The sequence below is a fragment of the Cheilinus undulatus genome, linkage group 1 (assembly GCF_018320785.1).
Source record: "Cheilinus undulatus linkage group 1, ASM1832078v1, whole genome shotgun sequence".
In the NCBI taxonomy this organism is placed as follows: domain Eukaryota; kingdom Metazoa; phylum Chordata; class Actinopteri; order Labriformes; family Labridae; genus Cheilinus; species Cheilinus undulatus.
Window position 1 is genome coordinate 27,503,497 of NC_054865.1, and position 11,930 is coordinate 27,515,426.

Here is an 11,930-nt window from a genome sequence, read left to right on the forward strand (position 1 = left end):
CAAACTTAAACATTTTAAGTTCAAATGAGTGGAATATTAATATTGGGTGATAAATGAAACGTTTATTTTTAGTTTAGGACGATTTAGAATAATTAGGTTTGCTCAACATTCAAACAGTTTCTATGAACTTAAAAAATTTACATTTACCTAATTTAAAAAAAATCATTGATTCAATTCAAAATGTTTCTGTGATTGATCACTTATTTTTTTCGTAAGTTCAACCAATGTTTTACTTTTTTCAGTGTGAGCTAAAACAGACACCATTACACTTCTTCTCTGTTCTCGAAGATACTGCTGCTATTTGCCCAGCTGACGTGACGAGAGGAGGAGTCTTCTGAAGTCCTCCAGCATCACTTTGGGAAGACACAGTCTTCTGACCTCGAGAAATCAAAGCAACTTTGTTCACCGTCACCGTGCTGGAAACAGCAGGCTCAACTCATACAAGGGCGGCGGACGGCTTGGCTGCCATGAGAATGAAAGACAGGTATCATAACCGCAATGTTGTGATGAAAAGAAGTTTTTCATGGATCTCTATGCTGAAAAAGTCGCAACCACAGAACAGAAAGAGAGCTAAGGTGGAGGGACGCGCTTTATAGACGGGCTTACGCGCACACTTCTCTAGTGCGCAGTGGTGCACAACTGGGACTGTGGCGCTTCCAGCCGAGGAATAACTAACGGTAGCTTTTTGTGTAACTTTTGCATTAAGTAAACATTGAGTACTTGCTGTTTGGCTCCACAACTGAACAACTTCTCTGACAACTCATCGGATTTTTTTTCTCACCCTATTGTGGTTGGAGCAGCTGATGCCGAAAAATCCTCTTACCTCTGAGCAAACAAAGAGGAGCTCCGCATAACCACACCATCATTATCAACCAGAAGCCAGGCATGGATCTGACCAACAGGTCCCATCATAACCCCTCCATCCTCCATGTAGAGTTCAGCCCTCTCAGTGACTTTATGGAGGAGAATGACACCAACATCACCTCCGGGGACCCAAACTCGTTCAGCTGCGTGCAGGTTCGGATCCCTCAGGAGCTCTTCCTAGCCCTAGGGCTCATCAGCCTGGTGGAGAACATCCTAGTGGTTCTAGCCATCTTCAAGAACCGGAACCTGCACTCTCCCATGTACTACTTTATCTGCTGCCTGGCGGTGTCCGACATGCTGGTGAGTGTGAGCAACGTAGTGGAGACGATTTTTATGCTCCTCAACGACCACGGCCTGCTGGACTTGCACCCTGGCATGCTGCGCCACCTGGACAACATCATTGACGTGATGATCTGCAGCTCTGTGGTGTCCTCGCTCTCTTTTCTGTGCACCATCGCCGCGGATCGATACATCACCATCTTTTACGCGCTGCGCTACCATAGCATCATGACGACGCAGCGCGCCGTCACCATCATCGCGGTGGTGTGGCTAGCCAGCATCACCTCGAGCATCCTTTTCATCGTGTACCACACCGACAACGCAGTTATCGTGTGCCTCGTGACCTTCTTCTGCATCACGCTGGTGTTTAATGCCGTGCTCTACCTGCACATGTTCCTCCTGGCACACCTGCACTCCCGGCGCATCGTGGCTTTCAACAAAAGTAGGCGCCAATCCACGAGCATGAAAGGTGCGATCACCCTCACAATTCTCCTTGGTGTCTTCATTTTGTGCTGGGGCCCCTTCTTCCTCCACCTCATCCTCATCCTCACCTGTCCCACCAGCCCCTTCTGCAACTGCTTCTTCAGAAACTTTAACCTCTTCCTCATCCTCATCATCTGTAACTCGCTCATCGATCCGCTCATCTACGCGTACCGGAGCCAAGAGCTGCGTAAAACTCTACAGGAGCTGGTTCTGTGCTCCTGGTGTTTCGGAGTGTAACACTTGAGGAAGCAAGTCAGGTCATGAACAATGTGGACTACCTCTACCTCTTAAAATGTGGAAGAGGTCATCGTGACACTGTCACTGATACGTGCTTTAACGACCTAATAATAACCGTGCGTAAAGTTGATCCAAATGATGAACACCCCTGGTTCAGTCTTCTGCATCGCATCGTGGACTTGTTACGTTTCTCTTTCGTTTGCTGGTTAATTTATTAAACTCTCGGTGAAGTAGTTGGGCTTTTAATGACCCCCTGAAAAACTACTCTACCTGGTGTTAGTAGTATGCTGGATTTAAAGGAGGGTTTGGTTTTTTTTTATGTCTTTCTTGTGAACAAAAATGTATTTCCGCTCTACTCTTGAATAACACTGTTAAAGACATAAAAAGCTGGAAGCTTAAACCAGGACTGGATTGATGTCTACTTTAATCTATAAATGTGTTTCTTTAGTTAGTTACAGTAGCAGAAAGTAACAGAAACATTCAAAATAACCTCGATTGGTTGTTTAAATTCAAACATAATAAACGACAAAATATGATAGTTAAAAGGAAGGAAAGGATCAGTCACACACTTAATCAATAGATAAATTGTATGTAATATCGTGGCATGTGATGATTGCATTTTGCAGAAGTAACTGAGAATGTGGGGTGTATTGTGTCTGCTTGTTATTCTATAGACTATCATTTGTTTATTCAGATCCATAACATCTATAAAATCACAAACCAATAATTCAGGCCCATGATGGGTTATTTCCCACTAATAAAATCGGGAACACAAGGTCTGGACACTGGTGTAATCGGAATAAAAAGCATGAATTGGCTAAAAACACAATTTAAGACCTTGGTTCTCAACTGGTGGCTCAGTACCCAAAAGTGGGTTGCAAAGCCACTTTCTGCGGGTCACAAATTTGTGCTTGGAAAAAAAAATGTGGCAAAAAGTCTACAATGTGCTTTTACTTTGAAGGACAAAACTCCATTTCTTTGTCCCAGTAGATCTTTTGTTCCTTCTCAATTCCAAAATGTCCTATTTTTCATTGAAATTGTTGGGTTGTGATCAGAAATTGTGAGAAATGTGGGTTGTGATTTGCTTTTAAGCGTCCTGATGCTAGACCAGTTGAGAACCACTGGTTTAAAGTGAATGTCCTGAGTTGTTTTTGTGCATGATACAGGATAAAAACATAGAACTACGGATAAAAAAAAATGTGGGTACAGTATATGAAGCTTATCAGAAGTGCTCATTTGAAGTCTCCCTTGTCAACAAGTCCTCCCACATAAATGTGTAGATAATCAGGTAGAAAAGATCTCCTGCTTGGCCTTGCTTTGTGTCATACCTGATACCCAGAGCATTTCAGGCTTTGTGAAAGAAGTTTTTGGTCCTCTGAAATGTTTTGATGGAAGATTTCCTTGAAAATATCAGGAACCTGATTAGAGTTTTGTAGGTCAATCAAGTGGGACTCTGCATCTGATGGCCTTTGGGGAAGTTTCATCAAATATCTTGTGGCAAAATGAAAAGAAATAAGCAACCCTATAATTGGACTGCCAGCTAAGACAAAAAAAAAAAAAATCACTGGATATGTGATTATGAAAAGTGTTTGTAAATACTGACAATAATACAGACTGTTGTGCAATATACTACTTGAATAATGCATGTAAGAGTATTTGCTGCTGAGTATTAATGTTTTGTTACCTGTCATTGTCATTGAATTCAGTCCTTTAAGCTTTTCAGTGTTTTTGTACTCTCAACCTTTCTTTATCTTTAATTGATGTATTTCAGTGGCTTGTTTTTGTCTCCAGCTTTAGCTGTCTTTTTTTCTTCTTGTAACTATAGAGTTGGAACTTAAAGTTGTGAATGTACAGGAAAGTCATTGTCTTGTATCTGCTGTATGTAACTTCAAGAATAAGCTCTGCTAAAGTAAATGAGACTGTGGTACTGCAGGTGCTTTGTAATGTGAAGTAAATGTAATCCTCTGGGTATATTTCTAACTCCATGGCTGTACCTGATGTGAACTTGAATCTGAGTCAAGCAGCACTATGATGTACAGTTATGTTATAAAAGGAGCTTGTGCTATGTGTAATCCTTGGATGTGTTAACATGTTATCTATGTCTCAAATAAAGAGACTAAAACAAGAGTTTAAGCTATATGAAGAGCTGTTTGAAAGTGTCTCTCCTGCAGTTTTCCCTCTGTAAGAATGTTTCATTTGCATGTAGTTTCAGGTATTTCATGATTGATTGTTATCACCGCCAAAGAGGTTATGTGATCGGCAGGGTTTGTTAGTTTGTTAGCAACATTTTCTAGTTGTTTCTAAAATCTTTTGATGCAAGCTGACTAGACATACAATTTTGATGACACTGCTGCAAAGCTGGTACTATGATGTGCCAGATGTACCTAGAAAGCTAATCAAGCATTGGCAGCCTTACAGTCATAAAAAAGCCTCACCTCATCACACCACATGTCTCTCTTCAGTAACTCAAAGCCAAAATAGAAAAGACCGACTTTGTTCTTAAACTTCAACACATGAAGCATGATCACATTTTTTCTGCTTCATAGAGACAGAAAACTGTGATACAACATTTGTCCTCAGAAAACAGAGGGGCCATTGAAATAAGACACAACAGAGACATTTTTTAAAAAGTTCTGTTTTTAAACTCATGATCAATTTTAGTTGCCACGCCACAAATAACATAATTTAGAGGGAGGGGGATTTCCCACTCCATCCACTCCTCATGAAAAAAAAAAAACTGTAATCACTTAAAGTCATTCTGATGATAAATGGGTTTATTGTGGGTCATTCACATGGTCAAGATCACCATTTACTCTCATGTTGTTGGCAGATTAAGAAAAAGAGGAAAAAAAATCAAAGAAATCATCAAACATGCATGTCTGCAATATCCATACCAGTTTTTCAGTGATGTTTTCCTGCCGTGTTTGTTCTGTCTCTGACTGTTGTCATTGTCCATGATACTATCATACATTTAGCTTTAGAGGCTTCAAAAGATAATGGGAGTCATTAAGAAGTGCAACCTTAAATCAACGGATAAATCTTCTGTGGGATGATTAGTGATCTTTGAATCAACACTTATTTGCTTGATTTGAAAGAGGCAACAATTGGTGACAGCCACAATTTTAGACAAAACAAAGAAAAAATGTGAAGATTAAAGAAGCTTTTCTGTCATTCTGCAGCATGTGACACAACAAGAACTAAATTAGATATTCAGGTTCTGGCTCAGAAATAGAATGTCGGAAATGATGCAAATCCAAAGCACATGCAAAAGTCCAAAAACACAACTACAGAAAAACACCAAAAATAAGAGAGAGTGGGGGAGTTGATAAAGTAAATTTACTGTTAAGACGGAACAGTTGTGTAGTTTTACAACATACTGGACCAAATCTAGACTCGAAGATTTAGAGCAAGTTTGCCCTCGACACAGAAGCCCATCTCTCTCTTTCTCTTTATTTATTTATTTATTTCGTTTGTAATGTGATAAAGGGATGGACATGAACCTCAGCTACACTGGGCTCTGGCTGTGTTGATTGCGCGTCACTTCTTTGTCCTGCTCACTCACTCCTGTTAATTATAAACTTCAACTGAGGGCCCCAGAAGGCTGTGGTCACCTCTGTTCTGTAGGCTTGTTTGTCAGTGTTTGTCTATTTGCAGATAGTTTCTGTGTATGTCTGTTTTACTGTCAGTGCAGTTGTTTCAGCTTTTTGTAGCATGTTTGTCTTCATGTGCAGCACGTTTCCACAGCTGTTTGATTTAGATTTTTGTGGTTTATATTTGCACTGTTTCTGAGTACGTTTTTCCATAAATACATGATTTCTGCTGTTGCCATTTTTTTTTATTACCAGGGGTGGAAAGTTACTAATTACATTTAATAAATTTACTGTAATTGAGTTTTTTTTTTTCTTTTTTTTTTTTGAGAATTGGGTGGGGATCTCTCATCATTCCCTTGGACAGAGTGTTAAGATGTGTCTTAGATGTGTTCAGTTGTGTTTGGATGTTGGCTGTTGTACAGTGATCCCTGCCTTGGTTCCTTTGGTCATTTTTTGGTGAAGTGTTTGGTGAAGTTCTGATGTCAGACACATCTGCAACATGAGTGAAGTTATTTACTGAGTTATTTTCACACCTGTGAATTTTCCTTGCGTTGAGGTTGACTCGCTGATTTGTTCTTGTTAGAGGAGAACCACCTTGCCCCAGATTTCTAAAAGTTGCTGCAGCTCTGTCATATTGTAAAACAATTAAACACTTTCAAAAGTTTAGTTTGACTTAATGGAGTGTGGACCTATAGAGACACTTCTAGAGAGTTAAATTTAACTCTGTATGAGTTTAGTTACTACTGCCATAGACAGTATTGTGCAGAAGTTTTAGGCATGTTTGGGGCAAAATTTGAGGCTGAAGTAAGGCATGTAATGGCGAGTACGCCCACCTGAGGGCCCCATCGGGCGGGAAGGTGGATTGACACACCCCAGGTCATGCTCTGGATGTCTTTGTACATCACCAAGGGCATGGGAAAATAATCTGATGAAAACAAATCAAATACCATAGCTTTAAGGTGGGGTTATGGGTAGATGTGGTGCTTAAATATAGCCTAGGGTACTGTTAGGGTGGGTAGGAGGGTTGCCACAACCCCCTGGTTGTTGTGTATATGTTCTAAGCACCTGAAAACTGTTGGTGGTTGCTGGGTGTAGTATTACCAGGGGTGCAAAGGCCCGGACAAGACAAAAGAAATGCTGTTAAGCTTGACCTTGGCCGCTGAGTGACACACGTACATGTCACATGTATCAACACTGACTCCGGCTGCCCTCCTTCCTCTCGTCAGCCCAAGGTTGTGGAACATCAGGACCTGTGAAGAGCCATTAGCGCTCTACATGCCTAAAACTTCTGCACAATACTATATATATATATATATATATATATATATATATATAAACAGAGCTTAACAAATTTATTAGACCACCACCCAAAGTAAGGTTTATGCCACAGCTGCCCTAAATTAACAGCATTGGTAATTACCAAAATCATTTTTTTATGTTTCTGCAATGGTTAATACACCAATATGTAGAAGCTCTTTAACCCAAATGATATTTTTAATGCTAAAATATAATTATTATTGTTATCCATGAATTTTCAAATTTACTGATTTATTTAAAAAAAACTAAAAAAATAGTAAAGCACATTAATATTTCTCAAATAATATGTCAAATTATAGTTATTTACTTGCATTCCTGAACAGAAAAATTTGTTTTAGTGGTTGGATGTTATGCTTGATGAATTTCTGACTTCTCAGAGAAGCCCAGTGAGCCGGCTCAGATTTGGGTATAAAAAGGTGAATTCACTTTGCAATTTCTCATTCCTGTTCAAAATGGTAAAACGTTGTGAGTTCACTGAAAATGAAAGAGTCTGCATTAAAGCACTTCATGATGCTGGGTAGTCTCTGAGACAAGTATGACCGGTGGTCCAATAAATTTGTTAAGCACAGTGTGTGTATATATATATATATATATTCATATTTATCACACTTAAATGTTTTGGCTCAGCAAAACAATTTTCTTACAAAGACAACCCAAGTAAATACAAAATGCAGTTTCTAAATGATGATTTATCTATTAAGGGAAAAAAACTTCCAAACCTGTTTAGGCCCTGTGTGAAAAAATAATTGTCTCCCCTCTTTAAGTCATGAGTTAACTGTGGTTAACCACAGTTTTTGAAAAGCTGAGTTCAATTTCACTGACCACACCCAGGCCTGATTACGGCCAGATTTGTTGAATCAAGAAATCCCTAGAATAGAAGCTGTCCGAAAAAGTGAAGGAGGCTACAAGATCTCAAAAAGAACCGCATCATGCCACGATCCAAAGAAATTCAAGAAAAAATGAGAAACAAAGTAACTGAAATCTATCAGACTGGAAAAGGTTGCAAAGCCATTTCCAAGGCTTTGGGACTCCAGCGAATCCCAGTCAGAGCCATCCACAAATGGAGAGAACTGGAAACAGTGGTGAACCTTCCCAGGAGTGGTCAGCCAACCAAAATGACTCCAAGAGTGCAATGATGACTCATCCAGGAGGTCACAAAAGAACCCAGAATGACATCCAAAGAACTGCAGGCCTCACTGGCCTCAGTTAAGGTCAGAGTTCATGACTCAACCATCAGAAAAACACTGGGCAAAAATGGCTTCATGGGAGAGTTCCATGGCCAAAACCACTGCTGACAAAAAAGAACACAAAGGCTAGTCTCACATTTTCCAAAAAACATCCTGATGATCCCCAAGACTTTTGGAGGAATATTCTGTGGACTGACGAGACAAAAGTTGAACTTTTTGGAAGGTGTGTGGCCTGTTACATTGGTGTAAAAATAACAGCATTTGATAAAAAGAACATCATGCCAACAAACATGGTGGTGGCAGTGTGATGGTCTGGGGCTGCTTTGCTGTTTCAGGACCTGGACCACTTGCTGTGATTGACGGAACAATGAATTCTGCTGTCTACCAGAAAATCCTGAAGGTGGCCCGGCCATCAGTTTGTGTCCTCAAGCTCAAGCACTCTTGGGTTATGTGGCAAGACAACTTCCAGAAACATACCAGCAAGTCCACCTCTGAATGGCTAAAAAAATAAACAAAATTAAGGTTTTGGAGTGGCCAAGTCAAAATCCAAACTTAAATCCAATTGAGATGCTGTGGTGTAACCTTAGATGGGCAGTCCATGCTGGAAAACCCTCCAATATGGATGAGAAGAAACAATTCTGTGAACAGGAGTGAGCCAAAATTCCTCCTGGGTGATGCCAAAGACTCATCACCCGCTATCACAAACACCTGATTTTAGATATTGCTGCCAAGGGTGGCACAACCAGTTATTAGGTTCAGGGGGCAATTACTTTTTCACACAGGGCCAGATAGGCTTGGATTTTTCTACCCCTTAATAAATAAAATGATCATTTAAAAACTGCGTTTTGTTTTTACCTGGGTTGTCTATGTAAGATAATAATATTGGTTTGATGATCAGAAACATTTACGTGTGATAAATATCCAAAAACACCAGGAATCAGAAAGGGGGCAAATACTTTTCACTGAGAAAATCAACAGTAATCTTTTATTTGTATTTAAAAAATAACTAAATGGAACAATGAGTCATTCTGATCGACCCACACAGTTGGGTGGTCCTCCTGGTTCTTACCTCATATTCCAGATGACCAGTCTGGTTTGGCGAGGAGGAGACGATGTGAGAGCCAATTACGTTAATATATGTATTTATTTTTTCTTGTGCTGGCAGATCAATATTTGTGTTGTTTTCATTGACTAGTAAATAAGAGAGGATTAAAAATTGAAACATCATCCTACTCCTTTTCTAACATTTTTTTTTTTAAGATTTATTTTTGGGCATTTTTGTGCCTTTATTAGATAGAGGAGGACAGTGGATAGAGTCAGAAACAGGGTCAAGAGTGGGGGTGAGACATGCGGTAAAGGGCCTCAGGCCGGTCCACCTGCGTACATGGGGAGCGCCTCCAACCACTAGGCCACCTGCTCCCCCTTTTCTAACATTTATGGGATGAATAGTAGCTGTTAAATGTTTCATATTGGTCATTGCTTTTGTCTACTTTTATTTTTCTACTTTGTTTGAAATAAAGACTTCCCCTAGGCTAGATTGCTGGTCTGGTCACTAGTTACTAGTCTCTAGTCTGTGTGTGCAAAGTTCCCCAAATAAGACTGTGAAAGATTTGGAAACTCATTTTAGTGGCTGTGCTGTGAGGATGCAGAAAGGCCCAGAATGAAGCATGAGCTTTCATCCTTTATCAAAATGCTTAACTTGTACAAAAGTTATTTTGAAAAAAACATCTAAAAGCCAGGCCCTTCCTGCTATGATTTGTGTGTATTTTAAACATAAAACACTCACACAATCAGTGAAATCTTAGAACCTTTCTGTTTATAGAGGTTACACTCAGTGCAGACATTGTTTTCTGAGTTAAGGACTACCATTATTAATGGGTTATTAAAAGAAAGCAGACAGGCGACTTCACTGCAGTAACCACTAATTAGCCCAAAGGCTGAAAAAAGTGTGACAGTATCATTTTCAGAGGGCAACATGTTTACAGTTAGGGACATGGTCATGACTTCCCTCTTTATTTTTGCACAAAGCAGCTCTGTTCACAGCAAAGAACAGCTGCCATCCAAACAACAAACACGCTTAGAATGATTCAAATACGTATGACCAGAAACCAAGATTCCGACCCTGAGGGATGGATATAAATAACATGTCTATAAAAAATACTTTGATCAAAATATCAAAAAAGGTCCCTGGATATTACCCTTCTATCTAAAACACTAAAATAAAGAATCAAAGTGAAAGATGCCCATAGTGACAGCGGTTGTTTTCCTTTATACAGATTCTGATAAGGCTGGAGCCATCCTCTAGCAGACATATATAAAAAAAAACGCTTTAACATTTTATCTGAATGGCTGCCCTCCTCTCACATTGCTTGACTTTACATTGACCCATCCATGTTTACATTGATTGGTCTGATTGAAAAAGAGTTTTCTTTCACTGCACAGAGCATCTATTATAGAAACAGAGATCCCCCTCACACCATATGATCACAACTTCCAGGAAGCACAGGTTTTCTGAGAAGCTGCTCACTGACTACTGTCCTTAAAAATGTAGCTACTGATCAGAGGGTAATTATATAAAAACCCTGCAGCTGTCAGCTTTCAAACTTATTATACTGTATTAAAGAAAGGTTGATCACTCATATGGAACCAAAACGAAGCTGCTGCATGGAAAAGTAATATCTGCAATATGGAAAGTATGTTGATTTAGTTCATGTAATCTGTGTGAGATCAACCATCAAACACTTGCATAACCACAAGTCACTTGTAGTTGAACATTTCAATTTAGTATACCATTAGAATGTATAACCTTATCATTTTAATCCTTTCATAATGTATTTTTTGGTATAGGTTTATCACAAGTATTAAAGCAATGTTTGTCATTAAGGACAGTTGCAAATCAAAATTGTCTGGTAATTCCACATTATTATTATTATTATTATTATTATTATTATTATTGTTGTTGTTGTTGTTGTTGTTGTTGTTGTTGTTGTTGTTGTCGTTGTGCATTCTTCCCCAGCTTCTACTTAGAAATTCTATTACCATCATAGACATAAAGTGCATTCAGATCCCTTCACTTAAAAAAAATATGTTGCAGCCTAATGCTACTGTAAAAAAAAAATCTTACTAATCTACACTCAGTGTCTTATAATAACAACTAAAAGACATCATTTTCAAAAAAAACAGATTAATTGACAATGAAAAACTGAAACATCAAATATATATTGGTACTCAGGCCCTTTGCAAAAAACACTGTAAATTTAGCTCAGATTCCTTCTATTTATCTTGATCTCTGCTGAGATGTTTCTGCACACATTTACTTGTAAGCCCATGGGTACATGCATTTGAACATCTCCATAACTACATGTATCTACGTGTATGTTAAGTGCTTATAAAAAACTCTGTTGGACACATATGTCTGCTTTGTGAATGCAATGTGATCTCTTGATCACATAACTTTGTTTGTAATGTTCTCTTTTAAACTGTTTTGTCCAGTTACTGTGCCCTTGTAAAGCACTTTGAATTGCCTTGTGTCTGAAAGGTGCTATATAAATAAACTTGCCTTGTCTTGCCTTACACATTGATTGGAGTCCATATGTGGTCAATAAAACTGACTGGATATGATGGGATTCTGTGTAGATTTATGAGAATAAAAATTATATTTTGAGTGTAGCATCAGGTCGCAACATAATAAAGTTGAAAAAAAGGTGAGATGGTCTGAATACTTTCTATATGCACTGTAAATCAAATGTGCAACAAGCAGGTGTAGTGGTGCTTGTAGGAGAAGGTCAATCTATATCTACTTTTTGGGGTATTCTTTTAACCAGAGGTGGGTATACTCCATGTAGACTAATAAATAAATGGGTGTACTTTACATACCATGCTTTATAGCACTGATAAAAATAGTATTATTTCCTCCATCATCTCTACAGTAACTTAGTAATGGTAGAGTTAGTGTGCAAGAGAAAAAGTAGAC

At 38.9% G+C, this 11,930-nt stretch overlaps 1 protein-coding gene across 1 annotated transcript; it reads left to right on the forward strand.

The window, feature by feature from the left end:
* Positions 1-885: 885 nt before the first annotated feature.
* Positions 886-1,863, forward strand: mc1r (melanocortin 1 receptor). Its single transcript, XM_041789614.1, has one exon. It carries the CDS (start codon positions 886-888, stop codon positions 1,861-1,863), a length of 978 nt encoding a protein of 325 aa, XP_041645548.1.
* The last annotated feature ends 10,067 nt before the right edge of the window (positions 1,864-11,930 follow it).